The sequence below is a fragment of the Neolamprologus multifasciatus genome, chromosome 3 (genome assembly GCF_963576455.1).
Source record: "Neolamprologus multifasciatus chromosome 3, fNeoMul1.2, whole genome shotgun sequence".
NCBI classification, from domain to species: Eukaryota; Metazoa; Chordata; class Actinopteri; order Cichliformes; family Cichlidae; genus Neolamprologus; species Neolamprologus multifasciatus.
In genome coordinates this window covers 25,946,296-25,969,644 of record NC_140441.1, presented here as the reverse complement: position 1 = coordinate 25,969,644, position 23,349 = coordinate 25,946,296, and the positions used below count along the sequence as shown (strand labels likewise).

At 38.1% G+C, this 23,349-nt stretch overlaps 3 protein-coding genes across 3 annotated transcripts in view; all 3 read right to left on the bottom strand.

Moving 5' to 3' along the window:
• Positions 1-23,349, bottom strand: part of LOC146522274 (basement membrane-specific heparan sulfate proteoglycan core protein-like) — a 276,185-nt gene that overhangs the window by 133,767 nt on the left and 119,069 nt on the right. The gene's annotated exons all lie outside the window — the stretch shown is intronic.
• Positions 2-5,774, bottom strand: LOC146522281 (uncharacterized). Its single transcript, XM_085147804.1, has 4 exons — positions 5,766-5,774; positions 3,544-3,991; positions 3,143-3,421; positions 2-1,245 (listed from the first exon to the last, which is right to left on the bottom strand). Exons 1-4 carry the CDS (start codon positions 5,772-5,774, stop codon positions 887-889), a joined length of 1,095 nt encoding a protein of 364 aa, XP_085003930.1. The 3' UTR covers positions 2-886.
• On the bottom strand, positions 12,222-21,196 carry LOC146522280 (Fc receptor-like protein 5). The gene is made up of 10 exons (XM_085153706.1): positions 20,083-21,196; positions 19,345-19,424; positions 16,975-17,010; positions 16,494-16,760; positions 15,566-15,832; positions 13,286-13,564; positions 12,966-13,085; positions 12,814-12,829; positions 12,592-12,734; positions 12,222-12,375 (listed from the first exon to the last, which is right to left on the bottom strand). Exons 2-9 carry the CDS (start codon positions 19,382-19,384, stop codon positions 12,593-12,595), a joined length of 1,167 nt encoding a protein of 388 aa, XP_085009832.1. The 5' UTR covers positions 19,385-19,424; positions 20,083-21,196; the 3' UTR covers positions 12,222-12,375; position 12,592.

Here is a 23,349-nt window from a genome sequence, read left to right as displayed (position 1 = left end):
ACAGAAAAATATCCAGTTAGACACAAATAGAAACATAAAAATTCTGCTGTTTAAAACATGAGAGTAAAGTGAGTGAAAAAAATCAACCTCAAACAGGCAACAGGGTTAAACCACACCTCAGGAAGTCTGACCACTGATAACTGTTTTTGATCCGGGCACATCCCACTTAGTAAAATTGCTACAATCAGCACAAAGACAGTGAAAACCTGGCCAGAGGCAGGACGGCTTCATCAGGATGCACTGAGATATTTTCAAACACCCTGACCTGTAGCTGGTTTTTGAAAGCATACTGTGCTACATGAAGAACTGTATAGCACAGCTGCACAGTAGCACAGAGGAAATAGCTCCACAGGGTTATACAGGTTGCCCAGAGGATAGTCGGCCATCCTTTGCCCTCACTTGAAGAACTGCACAGCTCCCGCAGTCTCAGGAACATGAAGAAAATCCTTCAGGATCCATCTCACCCAGGTCATGCACTGTTTGAACGTCTACCTTCAAGCAGACATTTCAGAGCCATAAAGACAAGAACTAACAAACTAAGGAACAGCTTTTTTTCCTCAGCCATCACCATGCTGAACGCTGGACAATCAGATCCAACACAACTCTCATATACAGTGTTTACATTTTTATAGCACAGTCAAATGTTTACACCTGCAGGTACAGCTGGTATTTACATCAACATTGGCAAATGGGGACGAGTGCAATACAGAAACAATAGTATTGTTGTTTGTTATTAAAACAAAATCTGAAACTTTTCACTGCAAGATCTAATTTTTCTCCTCAATTTGAACTTTTGGAGCTCACACACCTTTCTTAAAAGGTGTAAATATTTGTTATGTTTCATTGATGTTTTTTTGGAGAGCACATTCTCTGTAAGGGCGAGTCCTTAATCTAACAATTTTTGACTTGAATCAAAAATTGTGATCACATAATAACCTCTTGATCTGGTAGAAATAAAACAACTACACTCACGAGTTTCTGTAATTGTGACGTCACTGCTGTCCTCTGTGTAGTAAACTGGATCTCCTCTCCCTCCTCCGCAGTGGTACAGACCTCCTTGTGAGACACTAATAACTGTTTTTCCTTCATTTCCTCTCATGAGCTGAGCTTTAGAAGAGACTGAATCACGTCTGAACCAGTCAAACTTCCAGCCAGCAGAGCCCTCCACAGAGCAGCTCAGTGTCACACTCCCCCCTGCTGGTATGACTGAACTTTGTGCTGTCAGTGTGGCTCTGGGTTTACTTGCTGTTGAAGACACAAAATAAGTAAAACATTAAATCATCCTCAAGAATAAACTTGTTACAGCATTGATCAAACTTTAAACATTCACTGATTAATTTATCTACAAACAGAAACAAAGTAGTTTTTGTTGGAGCTCTTTAAAGCACCTGCAAGGACAGCATGCTAATGCTAAGCTAGCCAATAACCAAGAGTGATGAACTTCAACAGGTAACAAACTGATGAGCAGTCAGGCTGCAGCTCCATTTCTACCTGTTCATCTTTTTACAGTAGAATCACCATGACGACCGATTTTAGGTCTTTTTGTGCTGATTTTGTGTAAGAATTTTTTTGCTTTACTTTTTTCTAGTAATGATCCCAACACTGATCCCAACAAAGAGGGGAAATACCTCCAACATGCACAAACATTTGACCTCACAGACTCTAATTGATCTGCATGAATGTCTTTGATATTCTGCTTAGAGATGGTGGCGACTCTCAAAGTGGAGCCAATGAGAATCAATAAATTCTTATCCATTCCCATCCCTACCTGCATGTGACACATTAGACTGTTTAACAAACTAAAGATTTCACTGATTTATCATCCACTAATTAAACTGTCATCTCTTTACATTCCTCTTTACATTGCTGATATTTTATGAGCCTCCATGGTGTCTCTCCTTTCTGTTTGCACAGTGAGAAAAACTGTTGTCCTGAGCTGCCTGCAGAGAGCTGGATCATTGTTGGAGTTTTCCTGTTAAGACAAATGTAAACATGAAAACATTAAATGTCAGCATGAATCATGGTCCAGCTTACATGAAACTGTCAGTCTGAAGGTATCACTCCATCCTGTTAAGAGATAGTCACTGCTACCCTGACATCTGTAGTCTCCACTGTGGGACACTGAAACTCTGCTGATCCTGTATTCACTGGATGTTGGAGGGCTGTTTGTGTCGGGTGCTGTCCATTCATATTTCCACACCTTTCCTTCACCTCCCTGAATCTCACATCTGAGAGTGATTGTCTCACCAGTGAATATCTGAGACCAGCTGTGCTGCAGTTTCACAGCAGCCAAAACTTTCCCTAACAAACAAATAAATACAAATATTTAAAAACAAATCAACAGACAACAAAAAATATATATAGCTAAAAAGTGTTATTATAATTTAATCATGAATTTGTGTTATCTCACAACATAATTTAACCGTCACCTTGTTTCTGAATTGTAACTGCAGCACTGTCCTCTGTGGAGAAAACTGGATCTCCTCTCCCTCCTCTGCAGTAATAGATGCCTCCTTCTGAAATACTGATCGTGTGCTCTGATGTTCCAGCTCCTATTTTCTGACCTCCAGAAAACTCTGAATCACTTCTGAACCAGTCAAACTTCCAGCCAGCAGAGCCCTCCACAGAGCAGCTCAGTGTCACACTGCCCCCTACTGGTATGACTGAACTTTGTGCTGCCAGTGTGGCTCTGAGTTTACTTGCTGTTGAGTTTACAGGGAAAGGTTCGTCAGATCCTCACTTGCTTTAGATAGAAAATTGTTATAGAAATGATCAAACTTTACACATTCACTCAGCCGTTTAGCTTCAGCAGTATTCGATGAGATCATAAGCCAAATTATTTTATATAAAAATTATAGATTTGTTGTTGTTTCTTGAGGAAGTTTGAAGAACACAATATTTTTTATAGTGTTTATTTCTGTCATTATTATCCTCAGGTGAGCAGCAGGTCAGCATTGGCGTCTCTATACCAGCTGAAAGTTTATGACACAAAGTGGTGACAAACTGTCTACAATGAGGCTACTATCAGCTGCAGCTCTTTGTCTGACTAACAATGTAACATGCTTTGTAGACCATTGAATTCATCCTGTGCTGACCATGATGACATTTGTCAAATGGAGATCACACAACAAACATGACTTACTTGATGCTGACAATGTGAAGGCTTCACTCCACTCTGTTGAAGAATATGAGTCATCTCTGCGTCGACTCTTACACATGTAGTCTCCACTGCTGGACTCAGAAACTCTGAATGTCACATCATTATTGTGTGTCCACTGTGTGGGTGTCCTGGGTCCTCTCCATTCATACTCCCACTCAGTGGTTTCACCTCCTTCCTGCACCTCACATGTCAGAGTGATCGTCTCACCTCTGAATATCTGAGGCCAGTTGGGTTGTTGTTTTACAACAACTTTATTGGAAACTGTTTACACATATTAACAGTTGAGATACAAATAAAAACATGAAATCAACACAGAAAACTTAACACTGTATGTTTGATAATCATGAGTGAATGTATATTTCAAACTAAATGACTGAACTCACAGGTTATCTCAATGGTGACATCATCACTTCTATCAGTGTAGTAAACTGGGTTTCCTCTTGTTCCTCTGCAGCTGTAGATTCCTCCTTCAGATACTCTGATATCTCTGTTTTGTTGATCTCTGATTTGAAGTTCAGAGGTTGTTTGGGTTCGTCTGAACCACTCATATTTCCATCCATCAGAGCTCTGCACAGAGCAGGTCAGTGTCACACTGCCCCCTACTGGTATGATTGTTGTTGCTGCTGTCAGTGTGGCCCTGGGTTTATTTGCTGTTATGAAAAACAAGGAAAGAAAATATAAGCCACATTTGTCTAATCTCTTCTGCTTGATTCTTTTCCTTAGTCGTGGTTTCTTAGCAACTGTTTGACCATAAAGGCCTGATTCACACAGGCTCCTCTGAACAGTTGATGTAGAGATGTGTCTGCTACTGGAACTCTGTGTGGCATTTATCTAATCTGAAGTGCTGTTAACCTGTAATTTCTGAGGCTGGTGACTTGGATTAATTTATCCTCAGCAGCAGAGGTGACTCTTGGTCTTCCTTTCCTGGGGTGGTCTTCGTGTGAGCCAGTTTCATCGTAGCATTTGATGGTTTTTGTGACTGCATTTGTGACACATTCAAAGTTTTAGCAGTTTTCTGGACTGACCGACTTTCAGCTCTTAAAGTAATGATGGACTGTTTTTTCTCTTTGCTTAGCTAATTGGTTCTTGCCATAAAATAAATTCCAACAGCTGTCAGCTGTGAACCAACCTGATTTCTGCACAACACAAAATGACGAAAAGCAGGTAAAAACTCCAAAACACATTCAAACTCCAAAACACAACGGAAGTGCTCCAGGACACTAGGGGCTGTGTTGAGCTTTTCTCTGAGCAAAGCACACTGACTGTTCGCTAAAGTCTGATTAAAAACAAATCAAACAAACAACAGTTTGCACATTACCTTTATTATAAAGCGTGGTTGTTCTATCCTTGCAGGTGTTTTCTGGCTGCAACATGTTCTCACTCCCAAAAAGAGATGGGCAGTAACACGTAACGCGTTACTGTAATCCCATTACTTTTTTAAAGTAACGAGTAAAGTAAGGGATTACTATTGCAAAAAGGTAATTAGATTACTGTTACTTTCCCGTAAGCACGCTGCGTTACTGCGTTACTAAAACTGTGATTTTTTTTTTGATTGGACACGCCCACTTTACTCCACAAAGACCTCGGGGCTTCAGTGTCAGACGTAACATCACTAATTTCAGGTGATACATCATGAAGCTCACTGAGAGAAGGCCAAGGGTTTGCAGCACTGTCAATAAGCAAAGGCTTCTTTCAGGAATCTAAAATATCAAACTTTTTTCTTTGCTACATAATTGCATATATCTGGCTTCATATATTCGATGTCTTCAGTTTGAATCTACAATGTAGAAAGTAGTAAAAATAAAGAAAAACCATGAAATGAGAAGGTGTGTTCAAACTTTTGACTTGTAGTTTATGTTATAAAGTTGTTGTTTTTTTTATTCCAGATTTTTCACTGTGGTGATTGCTGTGTATTTGGATCACCACGTTTAAAACGGTTTCTCACTGATTTTGTTACTAAACTAAAACAGAGAACAATATTACTGAATGAAATGTGTCCAACTTACATGATACAGTCAGTGTGATGATGTCACTGCACACTGAAAGACTCATGGTGCAGCAGCTGTATCCTCCAGTGTCAGACTCAGTAGCTCTGCTGATTCTGTATTCAGATGTTGATGGTCTGATTAACTTGTCTTCTCTCCACACAAACAACTGAGTTCCTTCACATCTGACAGTGACTGTCTCACTGCTGTATATCTGAGGCCAGGATGGTTCGAGGATCATGGTGGGCTTATTGGGAACTGTTCACATAAAATCATCAAGTTAGAGATTGATGGAAGCATCAAGTTATTTTGAAGCTGTCCTGATTGTTATTGCTGCTGTTAAGAGTCAAAAGGTTTACTGCATGCTGGTGACATTTGGACTTGAAAACAATAAGATGTGTTTTCATTAAACAAATTAAAGCAAAACAGCAGAGTGACTGCACGGACCTGCAGGATTTAACTGACTTCACTGTTAATAAACTGATTTTATATCTTAAATAAAACGATGCACAAACAGAGAGACAGGATGTGATTTAAAATGGTGCATGAAATATAAAATATCAGAGCAAAATTATACATATTTTATAAATGTGAAGAAAAGGAAAAGAAACATTTCTCACCTTCGGCATTAACGTAGAAGAGAGTATCGAGCACTGAAGTAAAGATTAAACATCATCAGGATCAAACTGACAGAAAATCAAACCCAAGATAAACTAAAGTATTTTTTAAGATAATTTTTTACATGACACAGTTACTGCTCATCAAAAGGTTTCTGTGCACATAAACTATAATTTAGTAACACGTTTGAAACAAAAAACTGTTTTCAAATTATTAGTAGCATAAAATACTATTAATATATGAACTTGTACACAATGGCAATGAGTCAAGTGCAACAAGCAGCGATGTATCCAACACGATACTCCAGACTAAACTGAAGGAACCAGCCAACATTTGTCTGTAACTATCATAAGCATCACAAATGTGCTTTTTTCAAACTCTCAGATAAACACTTCAAACCAGTGATACACTCTAATTCTCACACATGAGAAACACTTTCATTAATCAGTGCCATTCAAACAATGTCACAAATGTACTTACACAATAACCCCGTCATGTAGAGCAAAGAGTGCCCCATCCTCACATCCAGCCCTGCTGCACTCTGATCCTCAGCTGATCTCAAACACTTTGACTTTACATCAATAATAAAAAGAGAAGCTGCATTTAATACAGATAAGACCAGAGTGTTTCTTCTGACTGTGGCCTCTCTGTGCTTCCTTTCCTTTTATAGAAACCTCAAACAGCTCCTGTAGCTTTGACCACAGCAGTTGTGTGACGTGTTCACATTTCCTGTCCACTGCAAACATGCAGGCTTGCTTCTTGTGTTTTCTTCTTACCTTCTGTTGTTTCAGGTCAGGTGACATATTTTACCAGCTCATAATTATGTTTTATTCTCAGAGAACTTCATCTTATTTGTGCAGTGTCCTTTGGATCACCATAATGTTGGAATATTTTATCTTGAGTCATCTTATCAGCCAATGTTTCTGAACATCCACAGACATTTATTTACATGAATGCTGTCTTCCCAAAATGTATTGTTCTCAGTTTCTGGCCACCACACTCACTCACTCTCCAGGATTATGCACAGACAATGATCTGGTGGTGGTTAGAGGGCCCGGTGGCGCCAGTGTCCGGCAGCCTTGCCTCTGTCAGTGCGCCCCAGGGCAGCTGTGGCTACAACGTAGCTTGCCATCGCCAGTGTGTGAATGTGTGTGAATGGGTGAATGACTGAATGTAGTGTGAAGCGCTTTGGGGTCCTTAGGGACTAGAAAAGCGCTATACAAATGCAGGCCATTTACCATTTAAAATATTTAATTTGGTTTTATCTGCTTTCAACATCATATGAAATATCGCTCATTTGAAGGTACCAGTGTTCACATTTTGAAGTGACAAGACTGATGGTTAGAAAGAGGAGTGAAAGAGGCCATCTATGTCCACTGTGAATGACAATAATTGACCAGAAGTGGTGGATTATGGCATCAGCTGTCAGTCACCTACCTTCTTTCCTCGGGTGACCATAATATGTCACATGATAGGGTGAGGCAAGCTCTCACCCTGATCTCACCCAAAATCTCCAGTGGTAATCTCTGAATAAGTCAAAAAAAATTTAATTCTGAGTTCCCAGATGTCGGATGTTTTTTCATTGAATGCCCCCTCAGCAGATTTTCCACTCAGAAAGTCTGAGCAGACAAACATACAGTGATTTAGTCCAAAAACGTTTAGGTCCATAATGACGCACATCTTTTTTCACACCTTGGCTCATGGGATGACACACATGATTAAAAATGGGTGTATAACCCTCTTAAGGGACAACCCCCACTGAGATTAAATACTCGGGACTCTCCACCATTTTCTTTTAGAAGTGAAGAAGCCTCTTAGATGAGAGGTGAGACGTCTTCAGGAAACTTAAGGAAGTTTAGTGACTTTCTTTCCAAACTCCTTAGACTACCATCACCTGGATGACTGAGAACCTACACAGATATTAAACAATAAGACAAATGACAATAAGACAAATGAGTGGCACAGGGGTTCATACTGTTACCTCACAGGAAGAAGTTTGTCGGTTTGAATCCACCAGCTGGGACTTTTTGTGTGGAGATTGCATGTTCTCCCTCTACCTGTCTGGGTTCTCTCCAGCTACTCTGGCTTTTCTTCACTCATCCAAGTGACTCCTTCAGTCTCATCTGACTGCAGGTTTCCCAACATTATAAACAGTGCTGTTTATAATGCTTCACATAAAAGTAATGACCCTTGTATGTGAAGTAGGTGGAATGAAGACACAACAGCAAACACACTTGGTCGGTGCTGAGAGTGGTGCTGTTGCTGAGGTTGGGGTCATTTTGTAATATCTTACAAACTACCTCCACTGCTCCAGTGACTGGAATACAAGTCCATTGTGTTATACCTTCATAATAACATCTCATACCCTCTCAACAAAATCCAAGGTGTTCTGGATGTGGTGTTAAGACTGCCTATCAACGGGTTGAGGATTAAAGCCAGCTATAACTTTGAGATGTTATAGGTGACCAATTGGATCATACAGACAATTGGTCTTAAAGGCGCAGCATTCATTAAAACATACAGACTTGGTGTGGCTTCCCCTGGGTATAGACTGTGGAATGAGGTCAGGTCAATAGCTTTGTGCTCTTATAACTGCTTCAGACAATCGATCAGCCTCTTTGCTTAACAACCTGGGTCTCGTTTCAGGGCCTCACAAGTATTTTGTCACTGACTAGTGCCAAACTCCATCCTTCATTCTGTCGAACACTTTCTTACAAAGGTTATGATTAAGGTCTGTTGCAGTATCATCTACGCACACTCACAAACATGTTGATATCCAAGTGTTTTATATTGTTTAACAGCAGGTGTGTTTCTTCATCCCTCCACTTTTCTGTGGGAAAGGTAAAATACATTAAGACATAACGTCCTGTTTTTAGCTTATTTGTAGCTTATACGTTGAAGTAAGTGCAGTGTTTCAGTACCTATCAATATTTTAAGAGTTTATAATGCTTCAAGATATGATGTCTAAAAAAGCCTAAAAACTTGGGGACTCTGTGATACTGCAGATTCCAGCAGGATAGGGCTGTTCAATATAACAATATGTATCGGATGACGATATAAAAACATCTATCGTTTCCTATTACGCAATATTTTTTTCATCGTTTTAATGGCCACTATAGTGGCTTTATTCATTTCTTAAAGTTCTCTCTTTCTCTTCTATTTAATATAACCACACTACGGACGGACAAGCGCCTGTTTTTAAGTGTTGTCGTTACCAAAAATGATGTTAAAACCATTGCGTGGCTCCGCTCTCCGCCAATTTGTTTTCCACGCGAACCTTTGACAATAAAGCTCAAGACTTTTCAAAAGAAACTGATTCACGTGGAAAAAGTATGCAGAGAGTTTACGGATGAGAAGCAAAAAAGATCCGTCAGGTGCTAAAAAATAAACCTTGGCCGTTACAACTTATGTCTAAAAATGTATAGTTTCATGTATCGGTTAAAACACTCATTCCAGGTAAAGGACGCCCAGCTGGAAACACTTCATGCAAGTTGAGTTGCCTGAGATTCATAGAATTTACAGAAAATGTTAAATTTTTGTGATTTATATCGTCGTCAGGATGATAAATGTCTAATATCAGGATATGAGATTTTGGTCAAATAGCACAGCCCCACAGCAGACAGTTTGGAGTCAAGCACTGACGTCATCATCACAGGTGTAGGAACCATTTCTGTAACACCAGCCAAACAAACACAATAGTATCAGTAGGTATAGATGATTTACTGGCTCCTCTGTTGGTTACAAAGCAGTGATTATATTTTGGAGTTTCGTGTTATACTGTGAGGAGCTGGCCTGTTTGGAAGTTGCAGTAAAAAGAAAAACATATCTGTATATGATGTTGTGGACAGAGAGAGTGATGGATGATTTTATTTATTTCAGAGATAAATGAACATTTACAGCACGTCCATGCAGAGACTCTTAAAAACGTGAGCGTGAGAAACAAGCTTTTCACCGTTTCTCTTGATGCCCACATGCTTTATTTATCCTTTAGTCCAGCATGTGTCATCACCACAATAAAGCTACTTTTAACCTGTTTACACACATTGTCATACCTGCACATTTCCACTGTGCTGTGTTGAAAGATGAACGTTAGACTTCAGGCTGAAACCACAGGCTGCATTTCCTTTTATCTTGGAGGCCCAGACAGAAATTTTGCGGTGTCTGATTTTCAGCAGATAAAAATAAACCAAGAACAGTCTTTTACACACATGAAGTCAGCACAGTCTGTTCGGAGGGGGGTGGGGGATATTAAAGGGTGACCTGAACCACTAGACATGTCATATGTAGTTGAGCCATTTGTCAATTACTATTATTCTGAAACATCATCACTCCACTCTTTCTTCTTTGTGTGTGTGTGTGTGTGTGTGTGTATGAAGATTTGTAAAGTTGTGCCTTTAATCTTCATAATAACAATTAAAACCCCTGAAACACCAGCAAAGTGCACCATGGTGAGACTCAGAATCGAAACATTACAGCAAAGCTGAATACACTAGTGTATATAACACCCAGCAGTGTGGTAAATTGTGCTTAGAGAGCATCTGCATCCCATAAGACCAAGAAGCCAAGAGCACCAGCATGCTGTGTGAGAAACATGGATGAAAGTCAGAACACCTCTGGCATCTTGCCCACAGTCTTGTGGGTTCATGTGGCTAGTGGGTCCTCTCTGTGGCTGACTGGCAGTTAACCCAGTGAGTGAGATTCTCCTGCTGCTCCGACCATATCGCTTTGGTTTTAGATCTCACCCTGGGTCAACACACCTGAATCAAATGATAAGTTCATTACCAGGCCTCTGGAGAACTTCAAGACATGTTGAGGAGGTAATTTAGCCATTTAAATCAGCTGTGTTGGATCAAGGACATCTAAAACACCGGCACTCGAGGCCTGGAGTTGCCTACCCCTGGTATAATGAATTTAGCATTACTATTTGTTAGTCATGTTCAATAATACAAGATTTGGTATCAAACTGATACCAAGTAAATACAGGGCCTGTATCGCTGATACTGATATTAGTACCAATACTTTTTAATAATTAAGGTACATGATCATTGTCACTAGTTCTGAATGAATTTTCATCACCTTTAAGACAGCCAGGTTGCCTCTTTGGTGGAATTGCAGCAGTGCGTACAGGAGAGAAACACAAAGTAAAGTATTGAGTTCATTATACTTGTAAGGAGAAACAACGTGTTGATTGACCAGGTGGACTGGGAGACCATGGCAGATACAATAAATTCTAAATGAATCAATGTCTCCCTCTATTGGCCACCAGCTGTAAACACAGTCCTGTGATTGTACTTGGAAGCTGTTCAGAGTGTGACATGGGAAATATGGGACAAGGAACTATATCTGTATATCCACACTGACACTTAACTTTATTTACCATGAGCCCACCAGCGGCAACTTAGGGGTTAGTATCTTGCCCAAGGATACTTGGCATGCAGACTGGGGGAGCCAGGGATCGAACTGATCAGTAGATGACCTGCTCTTCCTCCTGAGCTACAGCCACCCCCCTGTTCTTCTGAGGAAAGAAATGCTGGCAGCTCTGCTCTGTGTGGCAGGTTAAATATATTGGCAATGTTGAGGTCTTATTGTGTCAGTAGAGGGCGCTCTGGTGCCGTTGTGAATTCAACAGACAGCCTGCAGCAGGCTCTGCGCATGTGCAGCTCAGCACTAAATAAAACAGCTTCCCAGATTTGGCTACATCTGTGACTTCAGTAACACTTTAACATAAATACTAGTGAGCATTAGTGATGTATAAGCAAATATTTACTTAATCTCTCATAAAGCTTTTCTCCTCCATTACTACACTTTAGTGTGTAATTTATAAACACAGATAACCACATTATTCTTTATTAAAAATATGTATGTTATATGCTTAAGTAATGTCTGATGTTATAAATGAAGATGTAATGATTTTAAAATAAAGTATTACATGAAGTACAAACCTATTACTATGTTCGTGGGGTCATTTTGAATTAACATTTGGACAACAGAAAATGTTATAGACTAAATTTAACATTACAGTCTCCTGTAGTGGAAGCTGCTGTTAACCTCTTGTTGTTAGTTTGGGAATAATCTTATACGCTGAACCAAAATCAACATAAAACATTCAAATGTAAAAAGACTTTACTCTCTACCTTCCAACTATACACTATACACTTTATAATAAAAATATAAATTAGGGAAAAAAACAAACAGAAAAAAAAATACATGAAACATATTTATTGCATTTAAATTCATACAGTACCGATCATATCATTTGTATCAATTTAGACCAATAAAGATATTTGTTGTTAGCCACACCAGTAAGTCCTAATGTGAGTCGTCCTATCAGATACTAAAGATCACGTTTCAAACTTTCTTCTCACTGCTCTTGAAAAAGTCTTTAACAAAAGTTTTAAGAATGAATATAAGAAATACCTGACTAACGCAAAGAACTCAAAATCTGAATATACCTCCATTTACTTTTTGGTATAAGTAAGTGTAAGATATTATGATTTAATATTGTAATTGTACATAAAGCTGAGCATGTCTGATATTTGTGGAGCAGAGGAGCAAGAGTGGCTTCATAAAACGCTTCTTCTTGGCTTTGCTGCTACAGCTCTCCTCACTGACCTGTAAGACAAGCACAAAAAGACAAAGTGATTTCCAACATGTAAAGATATTATGAGCTGAAGACATTTAATAATGTGAAGAATAAATCAGCCTGCATGACAGCAGATTCTCTGAGAGAGAGTAAAAACATAGAGGAAACTATTTATTTTGGGGACATATAGATGGACATACTGTACAATAACAATATCATTCTGTATATGAAGCAGACAAACTTACACTAAACTCTGAACGGCCCTCGATGTGTATAAGATCGGTTTAAGTGCTGACCAGGATGAACAGAGTCGTACACATGAGTTTCATTCTGGTTGACTCCATGATTCGTGGAGGAGCCCGGACTGTGACTCTCAGACTGGATCGACCTAAAACATGAAATAAACACAATAAACTCAAAAGTAACTGATGTTTGTTTAAAATAATAATAAAAAGTATTTTACCAACCTAGTGAAGCAGGAACCTGTGAAAGAGACAAATGTTATTACGCATGTTTGTGATGTGAATTGTTCGATCAGAATACATGTATATGTGTGAATAATTAAAGTGTATTTAGTAAATAAACTCTCTAATACAGCATGAAAAGAAGAGGCTCTTACACTTGGACTGTCTGCAGCGATACAACAAGAGCAGGAGAATAATAATGAGAGAGACTCCACAAACCAGTCCAACCATCAACCACACAGGAGACGAAGAGCTGTCAGCTCCTGACACAGTAACTGTGACAACAAACAAAAATTAATTATTAATCAACTTTTTCATGTTTAATATTTCATAACATAACTTTATAAAAGATCCAGTTCATCTGTTTTCCTTGACTAGATTCTGAATCCACTCCTGCTGTGTTTAAATGACTTGACTCCCCACAGTGAACACATCGACACGAGCCCAGTCTCTTAAAATGTCCTAACAAACTCACAGGTTTTGTTAATCTGAACTTCTTGGCTGTACTCTGTGTAGTAAACTGGGTTTCCTCTTCCTCCTCTGCACCTGTAGAGTCCTTCCTGTGAGACACTGATTTGTCCATTTGAGTGGAAAACTGCATCTTGTGTGGTCAGGGCTTCAGAGTAATTTCCATCTCTGTACCAGTAGTATTTCCATCCAGATGATGATGATGGGTTCACAGAGCAGGTCAGGGTCACACTGCCCCCTACTGGAACAGCTGTGTTATCAGCTCTCAGTTTGGCCTTTGGTTTATCTGCAGTTCAGTTTAGAAAAAGAACAAAAGTCAATGACTGAATCTAAATAATTTAAACAACTAAATGGAAATGGTGAACATAAACAATAAACTGTAAACTGTAAACAAATTTTTATTGACAATGTGAAACTTTTAGATTTTCTTTGCTGTATTTAAAAAGTAATTTGTCATGGTCTGGTGACTTAGGTTTTTGATTCTTTAAGATTCTGTTATTTTGTGTTTTTTCATGGTTTTGCCTTTTGTATTTCTAGTTCCCTTTGTTATTCTTTAGCCCTTGGGTTTTGTTACTGTCCCTCTCGTGTTCCTTGTGTTACGTCTAGTGTTCCTTGTTTCTATGTTCATGTATTACCTGTTTTCCTTTGACAGTCCCATGTCCTGCGTCAACGTATTCTGTTTTGCTTCCTCCAAATCGGAGTGGGTAACGAGGGAATACAGGGAGGCATAGGTTCATCTGTGCCTCCCTGTATTCCCTCGTTACCCACTGTATATGTTGTGTGTGTTTCCCTTTGTTCCAGGTCGGTTCACTCAGTATTTTATTTTATTCTATTCTATTGTGTACGGTACAGCTATAATGCGGGTCACCTTTTGCGTCCCTCTGTTTCGCAGATATTTTTTGTGCAGTTTTGCATGCTTTTATATTTTTATTTTTTCATTTTTATTTTTTTACAGTGCATTGTGTTCTGCGTCCTGATTGGCTGTAGACCATTTTCAATCTCGTGCAGTGTCTCCTGTACAGAACGCATTCAGCTTGTCAAATTTACATACATTTTTGATCACTAGCAGTGTGACTCTGAAGTGCTGCACTGTAGCTTTGTAAGTTTTCTCCCCAACAAACACAACAATGTTGATGAAACGTTCTGCACCGTCAAAGGCAACCGCGGGTGTCTTCGGTTTCATTCTTCTATAACACTGGACTTATTTTTCTACGAAGGTTTGAACTGTGAGAGTGTTTAAGCAACAGAGAAAAGTGTGAAAATGTTCATGCCTGTCTAAGAATAGCGTATAGTGTAGAGAAGGGTTTTAAAACCGTATAACATCTACAATAATTGTTAAAAAAATAAAGTTTGCTACTTTGCGGATTTCACCTATCGCGGGTAATTTTTAGAACGTAACTCCCGCAATAAACGAGGGACCACTGTATATTATTCTTATTCTCTTATCCTATTCCAGTGTTTTTTGTAATTTTTCCTACTGTAACTTTGCACATTCCACTTTCTGCTGTAACAAAACAAATTTCCCATGTGTGGGACTAATAAAGGTTATCTTATTTTATCTTATCTTAAAGTGGTCCTTCTTTAGGGCATTGGAGTGAGTTTAAATGGATCAATCTCAATACGCTAGCCTCCTGCTGTAGGTGACTGGTGGTGGTGAGGATAGTAGTCATAGCAACAGTAACATTATGTTGATGTTTTTCTTTTAACTTCCTTCCCTCGATTTTCCTCCATCTGCTGCTTTGCCCTGATGTCTTTTTGACATGAAGCTGGTGCGGCTTCAACCCCGAATATATTCACTAAAGCTCCAAATCTGATTGGTCATCATTGCTTTTTGTATTAAACCCAGTCATGTGTCTCTTTTATTTTAGCACATCACAGTGCTTTATGAGATCACAGGCCAGAATGAATAAGTTTTGTCCTCAGGTGATGGAGCAGCGCAGTAGCATTGCCGTCACGATACCAGGTGAAAGTTTGTGACACAAAGTGATGGCAAACTGTCCAATCATTATTGTGTGTCCACTGTGTGGGTGTTCTGGGTCGTCTCCATTCATACTCCCACTCAGTGGTTTCACCTCCTTCCTGCACCTCACATGTCAGAGTGATCGTCTCACCTCTGAATATCTGAGGCCAGTTGGGTTGTTGTTTTACAACAACTTTATTGGAAACTGTTTACACATATTAACAGTTGAGATACAAATAGAAACATGAAATCAACACAGAAAACTTCACATTGTATGTTTGATAATCATGAGTGAATGTATATTTCAAACTAAATGACTGAACTCACAGGTTATCTCAATGGTGACATCATCACTTATATCAGTGTAGTAAACTGGGTTTCCTCTTGTTCCTCTGCAGCTGTAGATTCCTCCTTCAGATACTCTGATATCTCTGTTTTGTTGATCTCTGATTTGAACTTCAGAGGTTGTTTGGGTTCGTCTGAACCACTCATATTTCCATCCATCAGAGCTCTGCACAGAGCAGATCAGTGTCACACTGCCCCCTACTGGTATGATTGTTGTTCCTGCTGTCAGTGTGGCCCTGGGTTTATTTGCTGTTATAAAAAAGAAGGAAAGACAATTTACACCTGATCCATTATAAGGGTTAAAAAAAAATCCTAAATTTTAAAAGATTTTTTCAGGTGACTCAAATTCCAACAAAACAAAATCTGCAGTTTAAGACATTTCAAATGTTTGCTGTTTTTCTGTCTCAACATGGTGACAGAGCCACAGTAATTCAGGTTGTAGATCTCTAAATAAACACAGTATGAATGTTTGTCCAATCTCAGGCCTGAAGAAGTCACACTGAATATAAACTAATGCAGTTCACTGTTGAAGGAAACACAATGATGGGTTCAGAGGGATCTGCCTAGTTTCAGGTTTAGACAACAGAAACATCATCACCTTAAATTTGATGAAGCTTTTGATGTTTCTTCTTCTCCTTATTTAAAATTAATTTAATCCACAGTTATTCTTGTTATACATTAAAATACACACATGAAGTAATAATAAATGACAGTCTGTGAGTTTTGTAATACTGTGTATACTTTGAGCAAAGTACCCAGTAAAATACAGTAGTTCTTGTTAAAGTTTTAAGTTCCAATGCATCAGAAAAAAACAGGTTTCAATAACAACATTAATTAAATGTACTCAGAATTTTATGATTCAAATGATTTTCAATATGAATCATCACATTATTGGTCATTGAGGACTTACCTAATACAGTTATAGAGACAGTATTACTGATCTTTGTATAATATGATCCCTTCCTGCGACCAGAGCACTGATATTCACCACTGTGGCTTGAATATTTAATTTCTAATGTGTGTTCCTTGATTGTGATGTAGCGGATTAATTCTCGACCATCCTTGTTGGTTTTGTATTCCCAGTCAGTGTCTTCTCCTTCATTCATGTCACATTTGAAGGTAACAAACTCTCCGATGAAAAAACTGGACCAGTTTGGTTCAATAGTTAGCACAGCAGCTAGAATCCAACACAACCACAAAGTTAAGAAACCTGAAACACTTCTATGCACAACACAATCTGTGACAGCATGTTTATACACTGTTCATATATTGAATAATAAATAAATATAAAACAAGTGAATGGTAATTAAGATTTATGCAGTATTTTAAGATGAATATTTAACAAATAAATTAAAATTAAAAAATTGAAAAACTGAAAACTGTTCTGTCACCTTGAGCGTGTCCAGTGCTGAGGATTGTACAGAGCACTACAATAAAGACAGAAACTTCAGACATTATCAAACTAAAGACGCTCAAATGTGGCTGTTACCGACCGCCCGGCTCGGCTACGGAGGTAATAGGAGGTTTGAGCTTTACTAGCAGGGGCAAACACAAAACACACACAACAGAAAACCGGCAGCGGCAAAGCTAGGAGCAACATGTAGGGGAGTGTGCACGCATCACCACTAACACCTTAGTCACATATCAAGTGAAGGGTCATAATCAGAGTCTCTAGAGGACACTGGGGGGAGAGCTGGCAGCCTCGGCACCTCACAAAGATGTCCCTGTTTCACGTCATCTCCTTTTATAGCTGTGGAATGCCAGGACTGCCAAAATGAATTAATTAAATACACCATTAAATAATTAATTTAATGTGTCAATAATTAATTAAATGTGTCATTCATTAATTAAAGTTATAATTTATAAATATTTATTAAATTAATTATTTATTGACACATTTAACCCTTAAAACCGGTCGAAGTGTGCCCGCTATGTTTTGCGCAACTATATTTAAATTCCTGTAGAACTGCAACCACGTAAGCTAGCACAATATTTTGTTTTGCATATGAAACCGGAGGAGTTGTACTTACATCTTATGCCATTAGCTTGTTCTAGGTCAAAGTTTCCTTCCACATATAGCTTTGCAAAAATTGAATAAAAAGCGCTTGCAGAACAAAAACATAATATTCCAGAAACACACTTTGCCGATCCGATCAGCTGTTCGTAACACTTCCTACATTGGAATAGACGTCAACGCGAACTATCACATGTCTGCCATTACCTGGCCGAAACTGGAAGTAACGTCATTTTCGCGGAAAATGAAGGGTTTTTTTTTTTTACCTTCAGGGCCTAATAAGCCTATACTGATGTTTGTAAGTCATATTTGGCTTTATGCTTTTCTGAATAGTTTCTGGGATGCTTAGAACTGAAATTGCACTGCTGTAAATACTTTATTTTGATGCACATGCTGTTTTCTTTGCAAATTCGCATTATAATATTCATTTTCATTTTTCCTGCAGTATATAAGAATTGCTGTGTCTCAAAAAGAAAACTATGAAGACATTCAAAATATATTTCCTATTTTTGGAAACTACTTTGTGCAACTTTTTTGTATTTACAGTTTTGAGGAATAAACCTCTTAAATTTCCTCTTAAATTTTTTTGCAATTTAAGTAGTTTCTATGGACTTAATGCATACATATTACTACAATTTGGGCTATAACAGTTGTATTGATGTATAGCAACTTGAAATGCTCCCAAAAATGGCACTACAGCATGTAAAAATATAAAGATAAGCTCTGGTGGACTTGGTTCAATGGTAGGTCTTAAAGGGTTAATTAATTATTTCATGGTGTATTTATTTATTTCATTTTGGCAGTCCTGGCCCTAGAATATCAGTATGACCCGTAAATTAGATTCGTATGACCATTTTATTAGTTTGATACTACCGACACTGTTAACCCTGGGTTAACATAACAAGCTCCAGTGTGACATTAAACTTCAGTAAAACTATGCAGCTATGAAACGTAACTTTAATCTGAGCCAAACCGATTTGCTCAGTTGTAAATAAAACAGTGAATTAAACATGACCCAACAGACAGAACCTGAGCAAATTAAGTGCAGTGTTTAACCACTCAGAGCTAAAACTCAGTGGAGATTTTAAAGCTGTGTGCCAGTGACTGGATATCAGCCACTGATAAAGTGCTCTGTAGTTTTGTAGGTGTCCATCGCTCTCGGTTTAAATTGTGTTTGTCATCTGTAACCCAGGTCAGTCACTGTGAGGGAAACACAAGCGTCAGCAGCTCTGAACTGCAGCTGCCCACGTTAAACAGTGAATATCACCAGGTAACGTGGGTATTTCCTGAATAAGCACCAGTTTGAGACTGGGCTCACGATATTATTTAATTGTGTATTTGATTAATTCATTTTGGCAGTCCGGGCATTCCATAGTTCCTCATTTGGTGAGGCATATAAATAGAATAAATAGTGAGTTTATGATCTTCTTAAGGGACAAATGCCATTAGGGTTTAAACTCCAGTCGCTTTCTTACCAAGCTCCTTAAAATGCTTGGAGTCTTATCAGTGTCTAGTATGATTGGTTACATTTTATATTACAATGCAAAATGCATCAAATTATCACTGATGGAGAAACAAACTTTTCTTAGATAAACTAAACCAGCTCCACTCTGATCTGAGTCAGTGCACTAAAATCCTCTGATCACATGACCTGAAATGGTACAAATGACTGTTGCTCTGTTCTTCTTACTAAAACATGTTTATGGATTAGTATGAATCAAACAATAGGAGTCAGTGATGTACTCACAGAATAGGCCCAGCTCACAGAGCAAAGTGGCTCCCATCATCACATCCAGCAGTGACACGTCTGAAAACTTCTACAACTTTCTGTAAAGAGAGAGAGTGAAGCAGCAGCACAGCAGATATCAAAGAGCTGTGAAGGAAACAAAGAGGTTTTAAAACATCTTCTCTCTGCTTCCTTCCTTTTACACAGAAATTAAAACTTAACAAGGTCTGACCATGTTTGTCAGATTTTTATGAAAAGGCCTGTAATATGCAGACTAAACTGACCAATAGCAGACAGACAGTAAGTTTTATTACACATATGTGAGCTGACTGAGCAGCTAAAGATGAAATGAGGAGAACACAAGTCCAAGAGTTGTTTTAAGTGTGAAGAACATTTATTTTATTTTATCTGTTAAATAGTGTTTGTCATAAACCCTCAGTATTATCAAACATTTGTCTTCTCACATATAAAGATACATTATTTACAATTTATAATTTTAATAAATATTTACAAACCTCCAAGCGCACAGATATATGAATGAAAGATAATAAATATCCATAAATAATCTAAATAGTAAAACCAAACTCCTCTCCACCTGCACTCATAAACTGCTGGAACTAATTAAATGTGTTTTTGCCTCTGAAAATTAATTTGAACACACTGGGAGATTAAAATAAATTAACAAATGAATGTCTTAATACTTGACTGAATGAATTATCAAAATTGGTGCCATTCAAACAACGACAGAAATGTACTTACAGAATAACCCCGTCATGCAGAGCAAAGTGTGCCATCCTCACTGACTCTGATTCACTCTGATGTGATGCAGACGATCACAAAGTGTTTTGTATGAATAATAATAAATGCAGAAATAGAAGCCGCACTTAAACCAGATAAGATCAGATTTTCATCTCTCTGTGCTTCTTTCGCTGTTACACTAACCTCAAACAGTACCTGTAGCTTTGACTACAGCAGTTGTTTGACGTGAGTACATTTCCTGTCCATTGCAAACACATATCCACTTCTTTCAGATGTTGTGTTTCATGTCTTTCTCTATGATATATAAATGTGTTGTTTTCCTTCAAGTCAGGAAGTCAGGTCACAGTTTTTGCCTTTTTCTTCTTTGAAAACTCTCACGTCATTTTTGAAGTGAAACTATTTTAAGCTGCAATGTTCCTCTTCTGTCAGGTTTTGTATATCCATAGATGGTGCCATCTATAAATCTAATATATATGTATATGTATATACATATACATATACATATATATTAGGGGTGCAACAATACACAAAATTCATGGTTCGGTTCGATACTTTGGTGTCACGGTTCGATATTTTTTCGATATAAAAAAATGTTCATGCCTTTTTAATTTGTAATTAATTAAAATGATAAATAGATATTTCAACTCAAAAGTACAGTTTTTAAATTTAATGTAGCTGAAACAACAGCATCAACACGTTAACAAGCTAACTGCGCTAACACACTAGTTCCCACCAATTGAGCTTGCGTGGCACATCAGACATACTGTTTAACTTTTGTCCATGACGCGCTTACCTTCAGGGTCATGCTTCACATGAAAACCAAGATAGTTCCAAATGCTAGATCTGAATGAGGGTGGGGGAGGTTCAATTTCGGGTAGCGTTGAGGCAGTTGCCATATTGCAATGAGCTTATCTTCTGTCTTGCTAGCTTGCGCTGCGCTCAGTGGATCTGCACTCGATAGTGCAGCCTAGGCGGAGTAGTCGAACGCAGATCCACTGAGCTCTCAACACAGACAGCATTGTCAGAAGAAAAGTTGATAAAATAAATAAAAATTTTTGTATTGTTCGATACATATGCGTACCAAACCAAAAACACTGTATCGAACGGTTCAATATCGATACGGGTATTGTTGCACCCCCTAAAATATATATATATACATATATATATAAAATATATATGTATATATATATATATATCAAGTCAATTTATTTATTTATCTTTTTAAGTAACTGTTAGTCTGATGTATCTCTCTCTCTCTCTCCATTCTCTCTCTCATTTTTTTTTTTAGCTTGAACTCACATTTATACTGTATTTTGCATATAGAAGACAGCTCTGGTGAGTGGTAATCTAATTTGTTCTTCATGCGCAGATCTTCCTATACCCTTCTCATCTTTCTTAAAACTAAAAATGTGATTTTTGAGTCATTCTGGAGATTCTTTACGTTTTTATGTTGTGATGCCGACCATCAGACTGAGGTGGCAGGTATGAAACTGAGAAAGGTCTGCTTCACAGCATGTTTTATTTATGTATTTAATGCCCATTGGATAATGGAAATCACAGGTGCATTTTTATTGCCGTTTAAATAGTCACAGTGTTTCTAACTTATGAAGTATCAAAGTCTCACCTTTGTTAGAGTTTTGTATATGTGTAGTCTTTGCTTTTGATTGTTTACAACAGGAAATATGTTAACATCCTTCCTCCATACTTCATAAAAAGATATAAAATATATTTGACTGTTAGATTAAATATTATCATGCAGCACTAAAGTGAAAAAGCTCACTTAACCTCTAGAATAGATCTGTGAATGTTCTCACTTTGTGCTGGAAATATGTTTTAAATTTGGCTGTGACCCGAAACACAGGAAATGACTCACTGTGTGGCTGAACTGAAGCTAAAGCTTAAGATGAAATCTAAAGACAACATTTACATTCACAGTTACATTTATTATCTGACGGCATATCAAAGTAACATTAAGTACTAACACATTTAATCTGAAACAATTATTTGTCTTACTTGGACATAAACGTACAGATTAGACCTGAGCATCTGACTAAAGGTCAAAAAATAGTTAAGAAAATCCAAATATGTGATGTGAAATTTTTTTTTCAAAGCTGCAATAAAAAAAGGTTTGTTTTGAAAACTGCATGTTGTGGATCAAGTTTATGTAACTCTACCATGTGGAAATGTAAAGTATGCATTTCTAGTATTTAATTTACAAATGTTTTGAATTACATCCTTCTTAAAACTAAAGAAATAAACTGTAAACTTATGTGTATTGTATACTTCCATAAAAGTCCTGCCCTCTTTCCAAACTATTCAATTGCATGTATAACACCCCATCAGAAGATGTTGTGGTGTATTACCAGCAATATGACTGAATTAACTCTGAACGGTTACCAACACATGATCCTTGAATACATTTTTATTGTAATGTATAGTTTGTTTGTTTTGTTGTTCTTTTTTTTCCTAAAACAAATAACAATTTAGCAAATTTGTTGTCGGAGCTCAAAACAGAGCTACTGTAGAGGTGGAAGTATTCTTTTTACTGGTGAACTGTATCCTCCGTTTAAGTGAGCAGAACCTGGACTATACATTGTGTAAGTAGAGCACCGCTATTCCCTCCTGAGTTGACTGAGGGGTTTTCCAGAATCACTTTGGCGATGACAATAAGTCTCGTTCTCTAGCCTCATTGTTTTTGCTTCAGCCACTGCCAGAGCCACACACCATTTGGCCCGTTGGTACCTATCACTTGTTTCCTGCGTCCTACAACTTCACCCACCACTTTAACTTGATGGCTCCATGCACCTCAGGTGTCCACCTTTTGGTTCGTTGAATACCATCATGAGAGGCAACAACCACTTTGCAGCCACAATTTAATACAGTAGTGCTGACGCGGATCACAAGTTATTTGAATCCCATGTCCCCAGTCTCCCTATCGAAACCCTATGCTATCGAAACTGTGCTGGAGGGGAGAATTGAAGACCTTGCCCCCAGCACACCCTCACTTCACAGTTTGGTGTATCAGGCCTGTCTAGCATCCTTTCCCACCATCTGATCCAACTCACCATCAGGTGGTGATCAGTTGACAGCTGAGCTTCTCTCTTTATCAATCATTATTACAGAGTTCAACAGAAGGGATCTAAGAACACAGACACATGTAACTGAGAGATCTATGAGCATTTACATCATGTCAATGCAGAGACTTTTGAGGGCAGTTGCTTATCAACGTGGGAAACAAACTCTGCACAGTTTCTCTTGATGCCCACA

Bases quoted from the DNA above. Each gene is read 5' to 3' on its own strand.
- LOC146522280 (XM_085153706.1), bottom strand. From the start codon at position 19,384: ATGATGGGAGCCACTTTGCTCTGTGAGCTGGGCCTATTCT. The intron at 17,011-19,344 runs GTGAGTACATCA...TCTTTATTGTAG, and splicing joins CTGTGAGCTGGGCCTATTCT to TGCTCTGTACAATCCTCAGC. The intron at 13,565-15,565 runs GTGAGTTCAGTC...ACTGAACTGCAG, and splicing joins TGTCACCATTGAGATAACCT to ATAAACCAAAGGCCAAACTG.
- LOC146522281 (XM_085147804.1), bottom strand. The intron at 3,422-3,543 runs GTGAGTTCAGTC...ATGTGTAAACAG, and splicing joins TGTCACCATTGAGATAACCT to TTTCCAATAAAGTTGTTGTA. The intron at 1,246-3,142 runs GTAAGTCATGTT...TGTCTTCAACAG, and splicing joins CTTCACATTGTCAGCATCAA to CAAGTAAACCCAGAGCCACA.